At 37.4% G+C, this 21,452-nt stretch overlaps 2 protein-coding genes across 7 annotated transcripts in view; one reads left to right on the forward strand and one right to left on the reverse strand.

Moving 5' to 3' along the window:
• LSM11 (LSM11, U7 small nuclear RNA associated) overlaps positions 1 to 21,452 on the forward strand; it is a 73,582-nt gene that overhangs the window by 44,257 nt on the left and 7,873 nt on the right. For 3 of the 4 annotated variants that reach the window (XR_013827527.1, XR_013827528.1, XR_013827529.1), the window contains 2 exons: positions 6,320 to 6,482; positions 7,518 to 11,298. The gene's annotated coding sequence lies outside the window, so the exon portion shown is untranslated. Of the gene's footprint in view, positions 1 to 6,319; positions 6,483 to 7,517; positions 11,299 to 21,452 lie in introns of those variants that run through there. The other variant, XR_013827526.1, reaches the window with a different exon arrangement.
• CLINT1 (clathrin interactor 1) overlaps positions 10,004 to 21,452 on the reverse strand; it is a 65,307-nt gene continuing 53,858 nt past the window's right edge. Inside the window, exons 9-12 of one of the 3 annotated variants that reach the window (XM_079916252.1) lie at positions 19,016 to 19,090; positions 14,958 to 15,250; positions 12,877 to 13,081; positions 10,010 to 11,673 (exon numbers count right to left, since the gene is read on the reverse strand). In XM_079916252.1, coding sequence (XP_079772378.1) covers positions 11,327 to 11,673; positions 12,877 to 13,081; positions 14,958 to 15,250; positions 19,016 to 19,090 — 920 coding nt within the window. In that variant the 3' untranslated portion in view covers positions 10,010 to 11,326. Of the gene's footprint in view, positions 11,674 to 12,876; positions 13,082 to 14,957; positions 15,251 to 19,015; positions 19,091 to 21,452 lie in introns of all 3 variants that reach the window. The other 2 variants (XM_079916253.1, XM_079916254.1) reach the window with 2 other exon arrangements.

Raw genomic sequence — 21,452 nt, forward strand, 5'->3', positions numbered from 1 at the left:
GCTTCACAGGCGAATTCTATCAAACATTTAGAGAAGAGCTAACACCTATCCTTCTCAAACTCTTCCAAAATATAGCAGAGGAAGGAACACTCCCAAACTCATTCTATGAGGCCACCATCACCCTGATACCAAAACCAGACAAAGATGTCACAAAGAAAGAAAACTATAGGCCCATATCACTGATGAACATAGATGCAAAAATCCTCAGCAAAATACTAAGAAAGAGAATCCAGCAGCACATTAAAAGGATCATACACCATGATCAAGTGGGGTTTATCCCAGGAATGCAAGGATTCTTCAATATACGCAAATCAGTCAATGTGATAAACCATATTAACAAATTGAAGGAGAAAAACCATATAGGATCATCTCAATAGATGCAGAAAAAGCTTTTGACAAAATTCAACACCCATTTATGATAAAAACCCTCCAGCAAGTAGGCATAGAGGGAACTTACCTCAACATAATAAAGGCTAAATATGACAAACCCACAGCCACCATCGTTCTCAATGGTGAAAAACTGAAACCATTTCCACTAAGATCAGGAGCAAGGGCTTCCCTGGTGGTGCAGTGGTTGAGAGTCCACCTGCCAATGCAGGGGTTTGTGCCCTGGTCTGGGAGGGTCCCACATGCCGCAGAGCGGCTGGGCCCGTGAGCCATGGCCGCTGAGCCTGCGCATCCAGAGCCTGTGCTCCGCAACGGGAGAGGCCACGGCAGTGAGAGGCCCGCATACTGCAAAAAAAAAAAAAAAAAAAAAAAGATCAGGAGCAAGACAAGGTTGCCCACTCTTACCACTCTTATTCAACATAGTTTTGGAAGTTTTAGCCACAGCAATCAGAGAAGAAACAGAAATAAAAGGAATCCAAATTGGAAAAGAAGGAGTAAAGCTGTCACTGTTTGCAGATGACATGATACTATACATAGAGAATCCTGAAGATGCTACCAGAAAACTACTAGAGCTAATCAATCAATTTGGTAAAGTAGCAGGATACAAAATTAATGCACAGAAATCTCTTGCATTCCCATACACTGATGATGAAAAATGTGAAAGGGAAATTAAGGAAACACTGCCATTTACCATTGCAAGCAAAAGAATAAAATACCCAGGAATAAACCTACCTAAGGAGACAAAAGACCTGTATTCAGAAAACTGTAAGACACTTATGAAAGAAATTAAAGGTGATACAAACAGATGGAGAGATATACCATGTTCTTGGATTGGAACAATCAACATTGTGAAAATGACTATACTATCCAAAGCAATCTACTGATTCCATGCAATCCCTATGAAACTACCAATGGCATCTTTCAGAAAACTAGAACAAAAAATTTCACAATTTGTATGGAAACACAAAAGACCCCGAATAGCCAAAGCAATCTTGAGAAAGAAAAACGGAGCTGTAGGAATCAGACTCCCTGACTTCAGGCTATACTACAAAGCTACAGTAATCAAGACAGTATTGTACTGGCACAAAAACAGAAATATAGATCAGTGGAACAGGATAGAAAGCCTAGAGATAAACCCACGCACCTATGGTCAGCTTATTTTTTGATAAAGGAGGCAAGAATATACAGTGGAGAAAAGACAGCCTCTTCAATAAGTGGTGCTAGGAAAACTAGACAGCTACATGTAAAAGAATGAAATTAGAACACTCCCTAATACCATACACAAAAATAAACTCAAAATGGACTAAAGATCTAAATGTAAGACCAGACAGTATAAAACTCCTTAGAGGCAAACATAGGTAGAACACTATGACATAAATCACAGCAAGATCCTTTTTGACCCACCTCCTAGAGAAATGGAAATAAAAACAAAAATAAACAAATGGGACCTAATGATACTTAAAAGCTTTTGCACAGCAAAGGTAACTGTAAACAAGACAAAAAGACAACCCTCAGAATGGAAGAAAATATTTGCAAATGAAGCAACTGACAAAGAATTAGTCTTCAAAATTTACAAGCAGCTCATGCAGCTCAGTATGGAAAAAAAAAAAAAACCCAATCCAAAAACGGGCAGAAGACCTAAATAGACATTTCTCCAAAGCAGATATACAGACTGCCAACAAACACATGAAAGAATGCTCAACATCACTAATTATTAGAGAAATGCAAATCAAAACTACAATGAGGTATCACTTCACACCAGTCAGAATGGCCATCATCAAAAAATCTACAAACAACAAATGCTGGAGAGGGTGTGGAGAAAAGGGAACCCTCTTGCACTGTTGGTGGGAATGTAAGTTGATATGGCCACTATGGAGATTCCTTAAAAACCTAAAAATTAGAACTATCATAGGACCCAGCAATCCCACTACTGGGCATATACCCTGAGAAAACCATAATTCAAAAAGAGTCATGTACCACAATGTTCATTGCATCTCTGTTTACAGTAGCCAGGACATGGAAGCAACCTAAGTGTCCATCGACAGATGAATGGATAAAGAAGATGTGGCACATGTATACAATGGAATATTACTCAGCCATAAAAAGAAACGAAATTGAGTTATTTGTAGTGAGGTGGATGGACCTAGAGTCTGTCATACAGACTGAAGTAAGTCAGAAAGAGAAAAACAAATACCATATGCTAACACATATATATGGAATCTACAAAAAAAAAAAAAGGTCCTGAAGAACCTAGGGACAGGACAGGAATAAAGACACAGTTGTAGGGAATGGACTTGAGGACATGGGGAGGGGGAAGGGTAAGCTGAGACGAAGTGAGAAAGTGGCATTGACATATATACACATATATACACATTTTACACCAAATGTAAAATAGATAGCTAGTGAGAAGCAGCCGCATAGCATAGAGAGATCAGCTCGGGGCTTTGTGACTGCCTAGAGGGGTGGGATAGGGAGGGTGCGAGGGAGACGCTAAAGGGAGGAGATATGGGGATATATGTATATGTATAGCTGATTCACTTTGTTATAAGGCAGTAACACACCATTGTAAAGCAATTATAATCCAATAAAGATGTTAAAAAAAAAGAGTATAAAGTGTTTGTGCATTTTTAAAGGGAGGGACTGTGACTCCTTTTTTGAAATTGAAGTATAGTTGATTTACAATGTTGTGTTAATTACTGCTGTACAGCAAAGTGATTCTGTTATACACATATATACATTCCTTCTTTAAAATATGTATTTTTTTCCATTATGTTTTATCATGGGATATTGAATATAGTTCTCTGTGCTATTCAGTAGGACCTTGTTGTTTATCCATTCTATATATAAAAGCTTACATCTGGTAACCCCAACCTCCTACTCCATCACTCCTCTGACCCCCTCCCCCTTGGCAACCACCAGTCTCTTCTCTATGTTAGTGATTCTGTTTCTGTTTCATAGATAAGTTCATTTGTGTCATATTTTAGATTCCACATATAAGTGGTATTATATGGTATTTGCCTTTATCTTTCTGACTTACTTCACTTAGTATGATAATCTCTAGTTGCATCCATGTTGCTACAAATGACATCATTTTGTTCTTTTTTATGGGTGAATAGTATTCCATTGTTTATAGGTACCACATCTTCTTTATCCATTCATCTGTTGATGGACATTTAGGTTATTTTCATGTCTTGGCTATTGTGAATAGTGCTGTTATGAACATAGGAGTGCGTGTATCTTTTTGAATTATATATTTATCCAGATATATGCCCAGGAGTGGGATTGCTGGATCATATGGTAATTCTAATTTTAGGTTTCTGAGGAACCTCCATACTGTTTTCTACAGTGATTGCACCAACTTACATTCTCACCAATGGTTAGGAAGTTTCCCTTTTCTCCACACCCTCTCCAGCATTTGTTGTTTGTAGACGTTTTAATAATGGCCATTATGACTGGTGTGAGGTGGTACCTCACTGTAGTTTTGATTTGCATTTCTCTAATAATTAGTGATGTTGAGCATCTTTTCTTGTGCCTGCTGGCCATCTGTATATCTTCTTTGAAGAAATGTCTGTTTATGTCACCTGTCCATTTTTGGATTGGGTTGTTTGTTTTTTTGTTGTTGAGTTGTATGAGCTGTTTATATATTTTGGAAATTAAGCCTCTGTCCGTTGCATTGTTTGCAAATATTTTATCCCATTCTGTAAGTTGTCTTTTGGTTTTGTTTATGGTTTCCTTTCCTGTGCAAAAGCGTGTAAGTTTGATTAGGTCCCATTTGTTTATTTTTGTTTTATTTCTATTGCCTTGGGAGGCTGACCTAAGAAAACATCGGTACCATTTATGTGAGAGAATGTTTTGCCTATGTTCTCTTCTAGGAGTTTTATGATGTCATGTAATATGTTTAAGTCTTTAAGCCATTTTGAGTTTATTTTTGTGTATGGTGAGAGAGTGTGCTCTCACTTCACTGATTTACAGGTAGCTGTCCAGGTTTCCCAACACCACTTGCTGAAGAGACTTTTTTCCCATTGACCCCTTTGTCGAAGATTAATTGACCATAGGTGTGTGGGTTTATCTCTGGGCTCTCTATTCTGTTCCATTGATCCATATGTCTGTTTTCTGCCAGTACCACACTGTTTTGATTACTGTAGCTTTGTAGTATTGGCTGAAGTCTGGGAGCATTATGCTTCCTGCTTTGTTCTTTTTCTTCAGGAATAGCTTTGGCATTTGTGGGTCTTTTATGGTTCCATATGAATTTTAGGACTATTTGTTCTAGTTCTGTGAAAAATGTCATGGGTAATTTGATAAGGATTGCATGAAATCTGTAGATTGCCCAAAGCACCTATTATTACCATGTCCTTGCTTATCTCCCCAGTCCCACTCCTTCTACATCAAGTTCTGGACACACCCTACTAAACTTCTGATGTTTCTTGTCCACTTGGGGTGTTCACATGTGTAGTTCACAGGGATGGCTCCTTCTCATCATTCTTCAGATCTCTGCGTGCATAAACACATGGAAGAACGTGTGGGTGGTGGTCCTCTGGTTTAGTGGCTCATTACCACGTTGTAGTCTTGTTTCGTAGCTGGGAGTGTTTGGACTTTACACTTTTATCATGACTGTTTTGTGATTGTTTTCCTAGATTTAAAATTTTGATGACGGAGAAGTGAAATATCATGAAAAAAATCTAGGAATACTGGAACTCAGTCTACCTAATATTTTAGCTACATTTTAGAAAATACAGTCCAATAAAACTGGTTTTTAAATTACCAGACACAAAAGATCAAATCTTCAACACTTCATTCATTAACAAAAGCTGATCTGTGACTACTGTATGCATGTTTCTAAAACAGAGCTCTTCCGATATGGGAAGGAATTCTGCCTAGGATTTCCTTCCTATTTCCATGATTAAAACTCTGCCAGGGGCTTCCCTGGTGGCGCAGTGGTTGAGGGTCCGCCTGCCGATGCAGGGGATGCAGGTTCATGCCCCGGTCCGGGAAGATCCCACATGCTGCGGAGCGGCTGGGCCCGTGAGCCATGGCCGCTGAGCCTGCGCATCCGGAGCCTGTGCTCCGCAACGGGAGAGGCCACAACAGCGAGAAGCCCGCGTAACGTGAAGAAAAAAAAAAAAAAAAAAGAACTGCCAGGCATACTTACTGAAGGCTGATCAGGGTGATCAGTTACTGGAAATCTGTTTTGGGGACCCTGCACAACAACCTTTGCAAAGCTACTTTTGGTTAATTTGTTTCTGACATGCCTGTTCTTTATTTATCAGAGGGAGGTCATTGTTCCATAGGTTATGACAATGAAGGGAGCTGATGTATATAAGGACGGAGCTAGCTACCGCCATTTCATGAAGAGGATGGAAATTTTGCTGGATTCCTCCTCTGTTAGGGATAAAATTTATCTAGGATTCATAAGGATTCACATGCATATGAATGTGGATGCACTATTTCTATAGCCATATCCTTCTGTGAAGTATTTGACAGAGAACAGTGTACAAAGTTGCCAGGCCCCCTTGCAAATAACTCAGAGGCCTTCAGGTTTGACCCATTTTACTCTCCCTTCTCAAAGGATAGAAAAGGAGGTTCAAAAAGTTTGTAATTCACAAAGCACTCAACACCCAGTCTCTCAATCTAAGCTTTCCTAAAAAAACCTAAAATGGGTAAGAAACTCACTTCTTCATAATTATAAAAAGCTAGTAAATATGCACTATGTATCAGAAGAAATAATGTTGAAAACTCAGCAAGAGCTCTGGTGTCACCAACTTTTAATATTCAGGGTCCAGAGAGCAAGTTCATGACAGGCATTTTGCTTGTGACTGAAGTGAAAGGCAAAACTAAATTTTTTGTACCTCAAGCAGATCACCTTATAAACAGAATAAATCAAGTAAATGGATACATAGTTACTAAGAAATACTTATCTGTTAATTCTCAACAGACAGGAGCAGTTACCCGTGGCCTGAGGACAACTGGGGACCCCTGAGACCCATTCAGGGGACCTGCGAGGTTCCACCTTTTCCAACCACATATTTCTGAGGCCGGACTTTTTTCATGTATTTCCACCAAAACAACATGGCACAGCAGATCGAATGCAGAAGCAGGTAAGAGAATCCAGCTGTGTTCTATTAAGCCAGGTAATAAAGAGATTTTCAGAAATGTAAAACAATGCCACTCTTCTCACAGATTTTTATTTTGAAAAAGTTTAATAAAACTGTAATTTGGCAGGTGATGGGCTTGGTTACTATAAAACCAATTAATATTTTTAAAGTTTCTCAGCTTTTATTTCAAATTTTAAAGTTTCTCACCTTTTATTTCAGTTAGTATTAACAGATATGACCCACATAAACAAAAGTTCTTTGGGGTCCTCATTAGTTGTTAATGGCATTAAGGGCGTCCTGAGGTCAAACTGTTCCATATACCAACTCTAAGCACTCTTATCTCAAATGGAAGAAATGTGCTTGGAGCATTTAAAGAACACAGATGGACAGTTAAGAAAAATCAAATGGAAATGTAGGGTTCCATAGTCCAGAACTCAGTTATTTAAAGTAATGACATTTATGATTTTTATTTTTTTGGCTGCACTGCACAGCTTGCAGGATCTTAGTTCCCTGACCAGGGATTGAACCCCAGGCCATTGCAGTGAAAGCGCCGAGTCCTAACCACTGGACCTGCAAGGAATTCCTGACACTTGTTTTAAAGGGTAACAAATGAAAATTATGTTTGCCCATCAGGACTTTCAAATCCATTCAAAATCCCTGGGAAACTTAGCATCTGAATTGGCTGCATGCAGATTCTTCCCCCACTGGGGTAATCCAGTGCAGTGTGAAGGGGTGCTAGGAGTTACTTATTATGTCTGTGAGAGCAGTGCATTAGCAAGGCTGCCATTTTCATAGAAGGAAGACACATAAGAATTAAGGTCATAATGAGTTAAAAGTAAACATAAAATCTTCTTTTAGGGACTTGCCTGGTGGTCCAGTGGTTGGGACTCTGTGCTTCCACTGCAGGGGGTGTGGGGTTTGATCCCTGGTTGGGGAACTAAGATCCTGCAAGCAGCCAAAAAAAAAAAAAAAAAAAGAAAAGAAAAGAAAAGAAAGAGAAAGAGAAAATAATCCTCTTTTATGTTTTTGTTCTTTTAGTTTTTATATCAGATTGCTTCTCTGGATATTAGAATAACAAGATCTTAGTCAAGAAAATTGCAAGAAGTCAATAGAAAAATTGAGATCTCTACTTCTAAAAGCTGAGAACATTCTGAGGGTTATTTGTGTGGCAAGTCAAGAGCTCACTTTCATAGTTCTCTCCCTCACATCTGCACTAATGTGGTAAGTATAAGTGACTCAATACATTCACAAAGCAGTTCGTTTACAATTTGCTTGTCGGTTAAAAAAAGAAAGTAGAATTAAATACAGGCAGATAGGAAAATCCTCAATTAGAAATCAGCTTAGTAACAGTCTCTCAGGCTTTCTTTTATTTTTAAACTTTTTTTTTTTAATTTATTTTTGGCTGCATTGGGTCTTCGTTGCTAAGCGCTGGCTTTCTCTAGTTGCGGCGAGCAGGGGTTACTCTTCATTGCGGTGTGGCCGCTTCTCTTGTTGCAGAGCACGGGCTCTAGGCGTGCAGACTTCAGTAGTTGTGACATGCGGGCTCAGTATTTGTGCCTCGTGGGTTCTAGAGCACAGGCTCAGTAGTTGTGGCGCACGGGCTCTAGAGCGTAGGCTCAGTAGTTGTGGTTCACGGGCTTAGTTGCTGTACAGCATGTGGGATCTTCCTGGACCAGGGCTTGAACCCGTGTCCCCTGCATTGGCAGGTGGATTCTTAACCACTGCAACCAGGGAAGTCCCTCTCAGGCTTTCTTAACTACACACTCCTTTTAGGAGTATGAGGTTTGGGGGTTTGCTATGCAGATTAAATGACGTGCATGTGAAACGGTTAGCAGTGACTGGCACATAGGAAGTTCCTGATATGTAAGCACATTTGCATAAATAATAAAAATGAGAGGCAGAGAAACATTTACAGCATATATATGTCAGTGCTGCTGATCTCACTTATTTTAATTATCCAACACTTCCATATTTTAAGTTAATTTTAGAAAAAATGTATTAGGGCCCAGAAAAGTCAGGTCAATTGATCAGGGTGTCACACAGTGAGGGCTTGACATGGGATTAGATCTGTCTGCTTCCAAGTCCATGCTCTTTCCACAATGCAGTGCTATCTCCCAGGAGAGCTGAAACACAAAGCCAGTTTATTTCAGAAATCTATTTACCATAAGGTATGTTCTGTGCTTAGGACAGTTAGCTTTATTCTAGTGTTTCAAAAATATTTGAGAAGAAAAGGGTATTAAGCCTTCCCTCCAAATATAAGTAACTATAGGCCTCAACTTATTAGTGACTAGCTCCTAACCAACGGCATTATGGGGTATCATTCAGGCAATTTATTTTAAACAAAAAAGTAGACATCCCAAGTACTGTACAAGAACACTGTGTCTATTTATGGTTCCTGAAGATCATATCAGAGAAGTAAAAAACATTTTAAGAGGGAAAAAAATGAATCTGGAATGGCAGGGGAGATTCACACATTATCTGTAAATTGCAAGAAGAGTAACTAATTCCTTCTCTCCACAAAATAGTAGGCAAAATGAAAAACAGATACAACAGAGAAGCTATTGAAAAAGGAAAGAGGTACAGGATGGGCAAAAGGGAGCCCAAAAGACTATTAAAGAAGAGTATTTTCTTGCCAGCTCCAAACTGTTTTGGGGTATACAGACCTTTCTTTAGGTATCACTTAATAACCCCTTCAGAGACAAGTCATTAAATTGAATGGAACCCCAGTGAGGCAATTCTTGTTTTCTTTCAAGGGCTCTGAAACAAAAAACACTGGTAAGGCAGCAGACTGTATGTTGAGATACAGTAATAACTAATGTAGGGGTTCCCTTCTGTCTTCAGAATACAACATTGGAAGAAGGCATAGTAGTAAAGAAAATGCTTTAGAAATAAATCAGTTTTATTAGAAAGAAATTTTAAACACGAAAGTTTAGAAACAAAATATTTATTTCCTTTAAGAACCATACATATTCGAAAAGGTGATGCCATACCTCTCAATTTAAAGAAAAAATTCATTTAAGATTGCGGGTTTTAAATATCAGTGAAGATATTCTCCAAACTGCCACCAGAGCCTGGCTTGATTGCTCTGAAGTAACAACACTTGAAAGCTCCTATTCTTTGAAACTAATTTAAACACATTGAATTGTTGAAAGATTAAAAACCACAGTCAGCTAATTACACTCTCTCTCATCTCTTATTCAGCAAATGAATCACTTTTCATTACCACTTAGCTGAAGTACATGAATTTCTGCCTAATTAGAAATGTTGTAGATGGAACATTAGCAAGAATGGAGCAGGTCAGGATATCTTTGCTGCTTCATTTTTAATTCCTAACAGCAGTCTGATAGGAAGGAATAGAGAAGTCATTAAATAATTTTAAATTATTTATAAAAATTACTTTGCCCAAATTATAATTATTTCTTCCCCAAACGGTCTCTAATGTCTAACATAATGAAAGAAAAAGCAGTTCAACATTGATTTTAATGAACATTTTAATGTTATGTATAACAGAACTATATTATGAATACAATGGAAACAAAGTTTTATCAATAAAAAAAATTTCAACACAAAGTGGGGAGGTAATAATTTGATGCCTATATTATAGTATTTATTTTAAAAAATATTCCCAGCTTAAGGGTGAAACAATTTTGCATTCCAAACTCTAGAATCATGATTTTCATGTGACCTTAATGCAGAATTACAGCAGGAAAACAATTTAATTAATTTCCTTTATTTGCCATTAAATCGATAAAATCTTTGACTGCTACAGGTCTCCTTTAATAATATATATATTTAACTCCTCTCTATTGGAACCATATTGCTAATGCCATATTATATACACTCAAAACCAAAACAATACTGTATAAAATCTAAAAGCCAACATTGTTGAGTTCTAACATTTATATTGAAGGTCTTAATGGATTTTTACCCTTTTCAAAAATTTTTTGAAGACACCGAAAAAAAAATAAATATTTTTCTTTTTGACTGTTCCTGACTATTACACGGTGGCTACAGGGATAAACACAGAAGGAAGCCTTGCCAAGTTATCACTGCAAAGTGTAAATAATGACTGCTAAGAACAAATAAAAATACTGGAGGTTTGTTTTTTCTTTTCTTTTAAAGGAAACCATAGAGCAGTCCTGAAAAAAATATTTTTCCGAGTTCTGCACAGGATAATTATAGCAGAAGAAATGGGAAAAGTCCCATAGCTATCACCAATTGCTTAAAGAGGTTTTGTTACAATAAAAATTTGGATAGTATAATAGCAGTATTGCTGGAACATTAGCAAAAGTATATACATTCCAGTTACCTTTGATTTAGCCATAATCACATATGTATGCCTTTTTTGGACAAAAATATATATTTTTATAAAAAACTGATCATCCAACTTTAATGATTTCATATATGGACTCAAGAGTGGTAGTAAAAGGAACAGACCCAATTGTGACAAGGCAATTCAGGGACAGAAAAATCAAGTTCTTCAGGAAAAGAAAAGTATAAAATTAGAGATTCAAACACATTTATTCAGCCCTATTCTAGTATTCCCACATATTATGATATTAAAATGGGCTCCTCAATTTATAAAGGCTTTCAGTGGTCTCACTGCCCCATTTGTGGTCTAAGTCTCACTGGGAAAAATGATTCTGACTGCCTCATCTGAAGCGCCCTTGCCTGGCCATCTGAAATACTAGATATTTTGCTTTTATAAAACAACCTTTTTGGTTCTTAATGTAGGTTTATTTTAATTAATTGATGAAAGAAAGGGGAGTTGACTAGCATTTTCCATCCCAACATCACCTATCTGCACCACTAAAAATCCTTCATTCAATCTGCTCCTTTACAATCTCTTACTTGCTAAAGTTGGCGAAATTTGCAAAGGCATCTTGCTTGGGTTGCACAGTTCCAGAAGTCATGGCTAAGTTGGGCATGCCCATTCCCATTGTGCCTGTCAGGCCCATCCCAGCAGTTGACATCCCTATGTTCATGTTCATGCCCATCATGCTCTGGTTCATCATTGGACTATTTCCAAGAGGGGCCATTCCCATGGTGCCAGTCATCAAACTGGGCATGCTCATAGGCATGGGTCCCCCCATCAGAGGGTTAGTTTGGGGCCGGACAGGAAGCATGTTCGATGGAGAACTGAGGTTTACAGCTCCGAAACTTTGGGTCATCACATTCATAGGCTGTTGCATATCTAACAGCAGAAAAGAGACAAAAGAACTTTATCACACTGAATTCTTAGATTCACAGAGCAGAAAAATAATACAATCTTCCTGACCATCAATACTTGTAAGCTCCAATAAAATTACTTTATAGTGATTTTTTTACAAGAGAAGTCAATTAACTTGTATTGTTTACTCTTGAGAAATATTCAGTGGCTGTTAGCTCTGATTTCCCCAAGATGTAGAAACAGTAAGAGTGGGCTGGCAGAAAACATCAGGCAATTTAAAACCATTCCTATAAAATCTATTACTGAATCCGACCTAACAAGTTGTCAAGAGCTACTGTGTATCAAAAACCTTAAAAAGTTTATATCCTTTGACTCCCTCTATTTTTAGAACATTATATTAAGGGAAAAAAATCACAAGTAAAAAGATTTATACAAAACCATGGAGTTATTTATAATAGGAAAAAAGCTGGAAACAACTGAAATAACCAGCAAGAGAGGAAATGCACACTAATATGATGGATAACTATAAAGATCCAAAAATCACGCTTTCTTTTTTTTTTTTTTTGCGGTACGCAGGCCTCTCACTGTTGCGGCCTCTCCCGTTGCGGAGCACAGGCTCCGGACGCGCAGGCTCAGCGGCCATGGCTCACGGGCCTAGCCGCTCCGCGGCATGTGGGATCTTCCCGGACCGGGGCACGAACCCGCATCCCCTGCATCGGCAGGCGGACTCTCCATCACTGTGCCACCAGGGAAGCCCCATGCTTTCTTTCTTTAAGAATATTCAACACAGAAAAAACAATAATGTTGAATATGAACTGCAAGAAACAAAAATATAGACAGAATGATCTCAAGTATTAAAAATGTGGTTAGAAAAGATGGACTGTGAAGAAATATGAATTAATGGTGATTATCCCTGGATTATGGAGTTCAGATGATTTTTGTTTCTTGACATATCTGCCTATATTAAAAATTTTTTCTCAACAAATACTTTTATTTTAGTGATCAGGCTCCCAAAACTCACCACCATACAATAAATGTTAACATGTCAAGAGCAGAATACAAAGCATTCAATGTGCCAGGAGGGATACCAGGTATTATGTGAAAACAATCTTAAGTGAATACACAGTTGCTTTCAGTACAGTTTTATTTCATGGCTTGAAGTAGTCCTGGCATAAGGGCAAAGGATTACAAATACACGAAGAAATGGGATGTCTTGCAGTAACTTACTCTGTTGTTGAATCATTGTATTGAGTGATGGCTGCTGGGGTTTGGAAGGCTGCATACCAGGTAGTAAGTTGTCTAGGCTGATGTTTACGCTGGGGTCAGACCATGTAGAGGGCAGGGTTTTGCTGACTGACTTCTGGACCATATCTGTATTCTGATTATAGAGAGGATTAGGCTTCTGCAGCACTGTGCTAACATTTTGCAAAGGCTGGAAAATAGAAAAATGCTCTAAAAATTAAGCATCTGCTCTATAAAGATTACCAGACGGCAATTTAATCATAGTAACTTGAAATATATACTAAACTTTGTAATAAACTCTTGAAACCAATAAGAACAACAAATGTTCTACATTAAGGTCTTCAATATCCTGAATCACCAGCTTCCCATAATATTCCTCTGAAGTCCAAATCATGTTTGGGGTGGGGAAAAAACATATGTACACTAACAGTTATCCTCCCATCACCCCAAGTCTAGAAGCCACAATCCTGGGGCAACTATTAACTTTGGGTTAGTACAACTTTAAGGAAATATACAAGTGGAAATTTATTTGTACAAAATGGAATTTGGGGTATGATTTCTCATGTTAAAAAAACAAAACCATCAAAACAGCAAATTACATTCCACATAACCTGACTGACATATCCCTGCTCCATGTATATTTCTATCGCCTAAAGCAAGCAACACTAGTGGAATTTGGTACAGTATGGACCAATACAGAAGAAAGGAGAAATTCAGGAAAAAGCAGCAGAGGTGCCTGGTAGTTACTACCAGAATAATTGTAACAAGGACAGAAAAAGGGAAATAAATACAAATAGGAAGAATAATTTAAAATGGACCAATGCAAAGACTCACAACACAGTTGCAATTAAGATTGAAAATTAGTAGATTGGCTTTATGCTTAGACCATATGAAAGAAACAGTGAACTGGCTTGAGTTTGTTCAGTTCAATTTAATGGTACTGGTATGGCTTTCATGTCCTTTTTCTTAATGTTAGGTCTAATATCTGTTATACAGATCAGTCACCTTTCTGCTTCTTTCTTCTCTTCCTTCATCCTAACACCCAAAATAGGAGATTCTACATATTAAAATGAATAATTAGCATCATAAACAAATATTCAGAATAGCCTGAGTCAAAAATAGCAAGTTTCTGATACAACTCAGACACATATATTCTGCACTTGTTTGAATTCTAAGCTAGTATTAGGTAATTTAGATTTAATTTTAAAAAGTGAATTTAAAAGTTCCTGTTTAGTTACTTTCCTTTATGAAAATAAGAGTTGAAAGAAGAGCCTATATAAACATTATATAATGTAGAGCAGGTCCAGAATAGGGAAGAACATTGATTATTTTAGAGAATAATTTTCTATATTAGCAATATATCTCTATTCCTTCTTCTTCTTGTTTTTTTTTTTTGTTTTTTTTTTTTTGCGGTACGCAGGCCTCTCACTGTTGTGGCCTCTCCCATTGCGAAGCACAGGCTCCAGACGCGCAGGCTCGGCGGCCATGGCTCACGGGTCCAGCCGCTCCTTGGCATGTGGGATCTTCCCGGACTGGGGCACAAACCCGTGTCCCCTGCATCGGCAGGTGGACTCTCAACCGCTGCGCCACCAGGGAAGCCCCTCTTCTCTTGTTTTTAATGTCTTTAATTTTTTATTTTTAGGCCGTGCAGCACGCACACGGGATCTTGGTTCCCCAACCAGGAATCGAACCCACATGCCCTGCAGTGGAAACGCAGAGTCTTAACCACTGGGCCACCAGGGAACTCCTCTATTCCTTAATCTTAAAAACAATTTTTTAAACTATTAAATTCCAACTTGTTTATTAGTTCAATAAATTTTCAACAAATGCCTCCTCTGTGCAAGGCATCACACTTGGCTTTGCATGGACAGCAAGAAGAGTGAGAAGGCCTTGCCCTGGAGAACCCAAATGACTATTCCAGGGTAGGGACACAAGGTAAACGCAATGTACAAAAGTAATCTATGTGTCACCTGCTTATTTTTCTGTTTTATGCTAATCTGCCATTAGATAGTTAGAGCATCTCAAAGATTATGAATCACAGTTTCCAAGGGAGGCAGACAACTTACCTGTGATCTTGACACGGGCAAACCCAGACCTACAGTATTAGTGCTCATCATAGAGAAATTCATACTCTGGGAAGATGTCATTGTTGCCTGCGATGAGCCCATAAGATCAAATAGGTCTGAAGAATTTGAGGCAGCTGGAGGTGGGCCTAAAGCTGGTTGTGAGCTACTGACAAGCTCTACAGCTGGCTGTGAGGCACTGCTGAAGAGCTCACCACTGGCAGCAACAGGGCCTGACGGGGCTTGGTTGAAGGCACTCCAGTCACCAAAGTCTCCATTCCCACTTGCTGCTGTTACTGAGAAAGAAAAAAGGGTAAGAAAGTTTCTGAAATCCACAGACAATCTTCCAACTGAAACAAATTAGAGCTGATCTGTGTCCATCCAGATTAACATCTGCAGGTACCATCTCCATCTGGACATTATTCTTTCTCATGAATATTCCACCAGTGTTAACAAGGTGGCAAAGAAAAAAAACTTCCACATATAAAGTAAAATCCATCTCTTGGCATTGGCAGGTCTGAGGTGACACAAAGAAATTACAGAAACTAAAACTTTCCTTCAACCTAAGTTTGCATATCAAATAAGTTTCTAGCTAAACAAATATGAACTAGCCTGAGATCCCCCAAAAACAAGAAAAAAACCTCTAAACTGGTTAAACTCTTTGCTGGGAGATCCAGAATCTTCATGCAAGGAGTAACTCAGTAAAATCAGACAGTTCAGCTCATTTTGTTCTATCATTATTTGGAAAGGTTCAAAGAGAAATCAGACTGTGATTTATACCATCTCATGTAAATAAAACCCCAAATTCATTAAAAAGAAAAACCCAAAAACTCAATAAAATTAAGACTAGGATTACTAAATTTCTGTAAGAAGTTCTCACCCATTTGGCCATGCTTCCACTGACAACACAAAGGCTACAGAGAGCCATGATATATAACCTTAGTACATTGTTTACTTCTAATGGGACTGTTCAATCTATTTAAGTAAAAAGTGGGGTACAGTCTTAAGAGGGGAACTCATGCTAATATTTAAAAAAAGAAACAAAACTATCACTATGCTTCAAAGTATAATTGTAACAAGTTTAAGATTTAATGCATAGAAAAGATTTAATGCATTTAATAATATAAAAATTAATAGGTTAGGGCTTCCCTGGTGGCGCAATGGTTGGGAGTCTGCCTGCAGATATGCGGGACGTGGGTTCGAGCCCCGGTCCGGGAAGATCCCACATGCCGTGGAGCGGCTGGGCCCATGAGCCATGGCCGCTGAGCCTGCGTGTCCGGAGCCTGTGCTCCGCAACGGGAGAGGCCATGGCAGTGAGAGGCCCGTATACCGTGGGAAAAAAAAAAAAATTAATAGGTTAATTAATAGACTGAAATATTTAAGAGAACGGATTTTGTATTTTACTGGCTGTGTGACCTTACTTAACCTTCTCTGTGCCTTTGTATTTTTATTTTATTTAAAGGAGAGCTTTTATTTATTTATGTGGCCACACCGTGAGGCATGCGGGATCTTAGTTCCCCAACCAGGGATCGAACCCATGCCCCTGCAGTGGAAGCATGGAGTCTTACCCACTGGACTTCCAGAGAAGTCCCCCGTGCCATACTTTTTAAAAAATCTAAGTTGCGAAGACTGAATAACTTAATATATAGTAAGTGCCATTTGAGGTTTATTGTTACTTTGGATTAATTGTGAAAAGACAGAGGAGAGGCAAAGCATCACACTTTCTTTCCTTTAGGTATGCCATATAAAAGTATAAGTCAAGCTTCTATAAATTCTGCATACATAATACTATTTGGAACACGATAAATATAAAGGCAAGTGATACTTGCAAAAAATTTTTTTTAAACTAGGCTATACTAAGTAAACAAACCTTGCTTTAAGAAAGGGACAAACATAAATATGAATTAATGGAAGTTGAAAAAAGCAAAGGTGAAGAAAGAGCTACATATAAACTGTCATCTGAAAGCGAACAGTATGTAGCTCAAGTTAATTTCTTTGCACTATATGTTCACTTACAACTAGGAAATACATTTTGTCTAGCCTAAAAGGTAACCACCCACTATGATATTGTGTCTCATTATGCTAAATATCAAGAGAACAATAACATTAAGTCTTTAAAATTATATGTTCTATTACCATTTTGTAATGTAAGCACCCTCAAAAGAGAAAATAATTCACTTAGAAACCCCAAGTTCTACCAACAATTTAATATAAGAACTGGGCTGATATTCATTACTTCCGGGTTTTGCTAAAATATGTCTTTGATCTTCTTTACAAAAAGACTGAATTAAGAGTTTTACAATTAGTTCTATGTATTAAACAATTTAAACTAATTTAAGGAAGACTGCTGGATAAAGGTAAACTTTATGCTGATTTTCTATCTGCTTGATCTAGAAAACAGAATAAGAATGGAAACTGGGGCAAAATGTGTTACCCCATCTGAAAACTTTATCTGAGATGATTAATCATGGGAGGAAGAGATTTCTAGTGAGGCATATATTGTTCAGCAATCATTAATCATTGTTGCAACAGTTTCAGCCCCTTGCGTAATGGTGATCAGGTTATGTTAATCACATAAGATGAAGAGATGTTATCACTTAGCAACATTAACATATTTGAATTATTTGCATAGTAGCCAACTTTATATACATAAAAACTTTGAGAATTACACAGGCAGTCTGTAAAATTAGGGCAATGTTCATTTTCCACTTTGATTTGCCTATAGCAAGGTATTAACCCTTACAAGGTATAACCACACTTCTAAAATGAAGCAGTTCATTACTCCACAATCCTGGTTTCTGGGAAATACTTGGAATTTACACAAGTGGTCCAAATAACCCAAATCACATTAAAACCTATGCGTCTTTCTTCCTAAATCCTCACTAACCTAAACTAGGCAGTACTAAATATAAATTTTAATCCAATTAATGGGGATAGATGACTCTACTTGAAATGAATAATAAAACTAATTCAGTTAAATATTTCCTCCTTGCCTCACCTCATGTTTATGATTTTTATAGCTAAATTTTTTATATTATCTCTCAAACTTCAGACTGACCAAATTTTATGGAAAAAAACATTAGAACCAACCCCTTTACAACCTAAAAGACACTTAATAATGAACTCAGACCCTATTCTACACGTCTCTACAGACGTTACTCTATCCTTATAAAGAACCATGACAAGTAGCATTATTCCCAATTTTAGAAAGGTGGAGGCTCAGAGGCTTTCATAAAGTTAAATAGCTACCAAAGTATATGGCAGAGGTAGTAAGATAAAAATATTAATAATAAGGGGGAAAAATACAAGCCCTTCACCTCAGTCCATTATGTTAAAGCCTATATTCTGCTTGGATGTTAGCTTTTTTTTTTGCCATTTTAAAAAAACTGAGGGTGTTAATTGACACATAACATTATATTAGTTTCAGGTGGACAACATAATGATTTGATCTTTACAAATATTGTGAAATGATCACAACAAATCTAGAGTATTTTAAAATTTCTAATTTAACATGGAATGAGGAATTCTTTTTTGCCTGAGGTTCAACTGCTCACATTTAAGGATATGCCAAAATGAAATTCAGTTATTTTTCACAGAAATTCTTTTAAGATGTCTAAATTATAAAGAAATGAATTTGGTAAGATGGTCTGCCCAACTCCAATGTCCCTGAATTTCATTCAAGAAAATCATATAAGCTAAACATAAACCATAATATTCTTGCTGCTAAAACGAGATTTATACTTATTCACACTCCCTACGCACCTACTCCCTGCCCCCCCCCCGCCCCCCAAAATAAAACAAGAGTCACTTATGAGTGAGGGCAATTTTATTTAGGTGTACCTGAGTAGTCTGCAACCAGATTAATTCGTCTGGCACATTTAGGATACTGGCCCAATAAAGTACCTTTGTGAATAAATTCTTTGGGAATTGGGAATTATAAATACTACTACAAGTAGAAAATGGCCAAAAGAAGCAGATGGGGGTGGGGTGGTGAAGGGTTGTTTTGTTTTGGTAACATTTCCACTGCCCCTAGATTTCTGGCCAATCAAATCATATCGTACCTTGGGAAGGGAAATTGCTTGATGCAGCGGCTGAGCCAAAGTCAGCAAAGCCTCCAAATAAATCAGCTGATCCTCCTAGAAATTAAGTATGAGGAAAAAAAACTGTCAGAACCACAGCACAACTGATAGCACTTTTAGGAAGCCATTTTAGCACTGCACTCAAAAAATACCCAATACTAGAGCCCCAAGACCCATCATAACAGCTAGTTAGTTGATCCAGCTTTTCATGTCACCATGTTCCCTTTAAGCTACCACAGGACAGACTCTCTTACAGTATCCCTCAGTTCTATAACTAGTAATATAATAGATACTACAACTGTGGTTACAGTTACCCCTTACTCACATTTCACGAACATAATGTAGGCATGCAGTTTATCTGGCCAATTATGCTCTTTATAAGAATCTTCAATGGATGCTAAAACCTGGGTAAAATGTTGCTGGGTAATCAAATCATCACTCCACAGATTACAAATAAAAAGAGATTAAGCTACTTTTACAGTGCAGAAATCAGACAGATACCACCTTAAACAAGTGCTCAAACTTAATGTCACTAATAATCGGACAAAATAGCACTCATGGGTCTTCTAATATAAAGGGACTAAAAAAGAAATCATCACCCAAATTCTTCCCAAAAATATTTAACCTGACTCCAGTCATGAAGAATGAATCAGACAAATGCAAATTGAGGGACATTCTGCAAAACAGCTCTCAAGACTCTTCAGAAAATGTCATCATAAAAGAAAAAGACTAGGACCACTCCAGATTAAAGAAGCCTAAAGAAACATGGCAAGTAAATGAAATGGGTGATCCTTGACTGGACTCTGGATATTTAAGTAAGTGCTATACTGAAATGACGTAATTGAGACACCAGGGAAATGTGAATATGGTCTATTATACAACAGTACTGTTTTACTGTTAAATTCCCCAAGTATGATAATTATATTATGATTGTGAAGGAGAATGTCTTTGTTGTAAGGAGATATACGCTGAAGTATCTTAGGGGCAAAATGTCATGATGTTTGCAATTCTCTCAAACGGTGCACAATAAATAAACAAAACCAAAAAAGAACTAGAGAGAGACAAAGAAAATGTGACAAATTTTCTGCAGTTTGACTTTTTTTTTAAATAAAAGGGGGAAAAAAACCCCCAAAAACCCTTGAAGTTGATCTGCATAGTAATCAGTTTTAATAGCTATAGGAAGAAAAATGAATGCAATGATTTATGTGGACTATTTTTTCCTATTGTTTACTTGCAAATATTTGCAAAATACTTGCATTTTTAATCCTTGAAAAAAAACCAGTAGCTTTTTGCTACTTCCAGACTGGTATTTTTAAAGGCGTGAGATTCAAATCATAAGGCTGCAGATCAATCTGCATGCATAACATCACATTCTCATACAAATTTTCATTTGTAAACACTAAATAGGTACGAATATTTACTTTTATCTATAATTTGAACAGTAACATTGTTAAATTTTATATTCCACTTCTCCTCAATTCAGTTATCAATGAAACAGCAATAGTCAAAGGATCTAAAACCTTAAATAGTTGTCCTTATTTTTGTCCTTAAAGATTTCACCTCTTAAGAGTCACAACCTTAGAAATTTAGAGCGGCAGTTCAATTATAGTGCTTTTACTGTTATGTGAACATTATATAGGTTACATCACAGCTGCTTAGCCTGCAGTGCTTAGAAACTAGCCAGGTGGGACTGGAACATCTGGGCTGCACTCAAATACCACCAGGGACAGCTTCCAACATCTGGTGCCATTTCTGAATTGTCTTATCGCTGCAAGACATTCTGTCCCATCTGCTACACTCAACTGGGTTAATTAAACTAGAACCATCTCCCCTTCTTAATAAATAGCCAGCAGTAATAAAAGGAACAAATCAGTTTCTGACACAGGTGAACTTGGTATTTCTTTTTAATGCACATTTACTGTAGTCAACTATCAGCAGGCCTAACAAATTCCTTATTCCTTCACCTCATTACAGATGCACATATTCACATATATACTCACTCACCGTGAACTAACTTTCACCAAGGCCAAGGTTCTCTACTCCTAGCAACAACTACAGCTCATATGTCTGCTTTTGCTTTATCCAAAGGAAAATATCACAGTGATTTTTCTCTTCTTTAAAGGTACATATGTCATAATAAATGTGACAATAGGTACAAAAGATCAATGAGCTATATTTTTAAACTATATAAACAAGCACATATATTAATAAAATCTAGCAGGGAAATCAATGGTGTGAACAGTTGCTGCTTAATATTCATAAGTATGTCTTCTGTAATATTCCTTCATGTTAAAAATATTGATCAAAGTATACTGTTAGGTAACAGAATGATAGTTCATCTTTTATTATAACATTAAGGGATTTGAAAATAGGGGATTATTTTCATTTTCTTCATCCAAGCAGTGAATAAACATCAATA

The sequence above is a fragment of the Stenella coeruleoalba genome (genome assembly GCF_951394435.1).
Source record: "Stenella coeruleoalba genome assembly, chromosome: 3".
Taxonomy (NCBI): domain Eukaryota; kingdom Metazoa; phylum Chordata; class Mammalia; order Artiodactyla; family Delphinidae; genus Stenella; species Stenella coeruleoalba.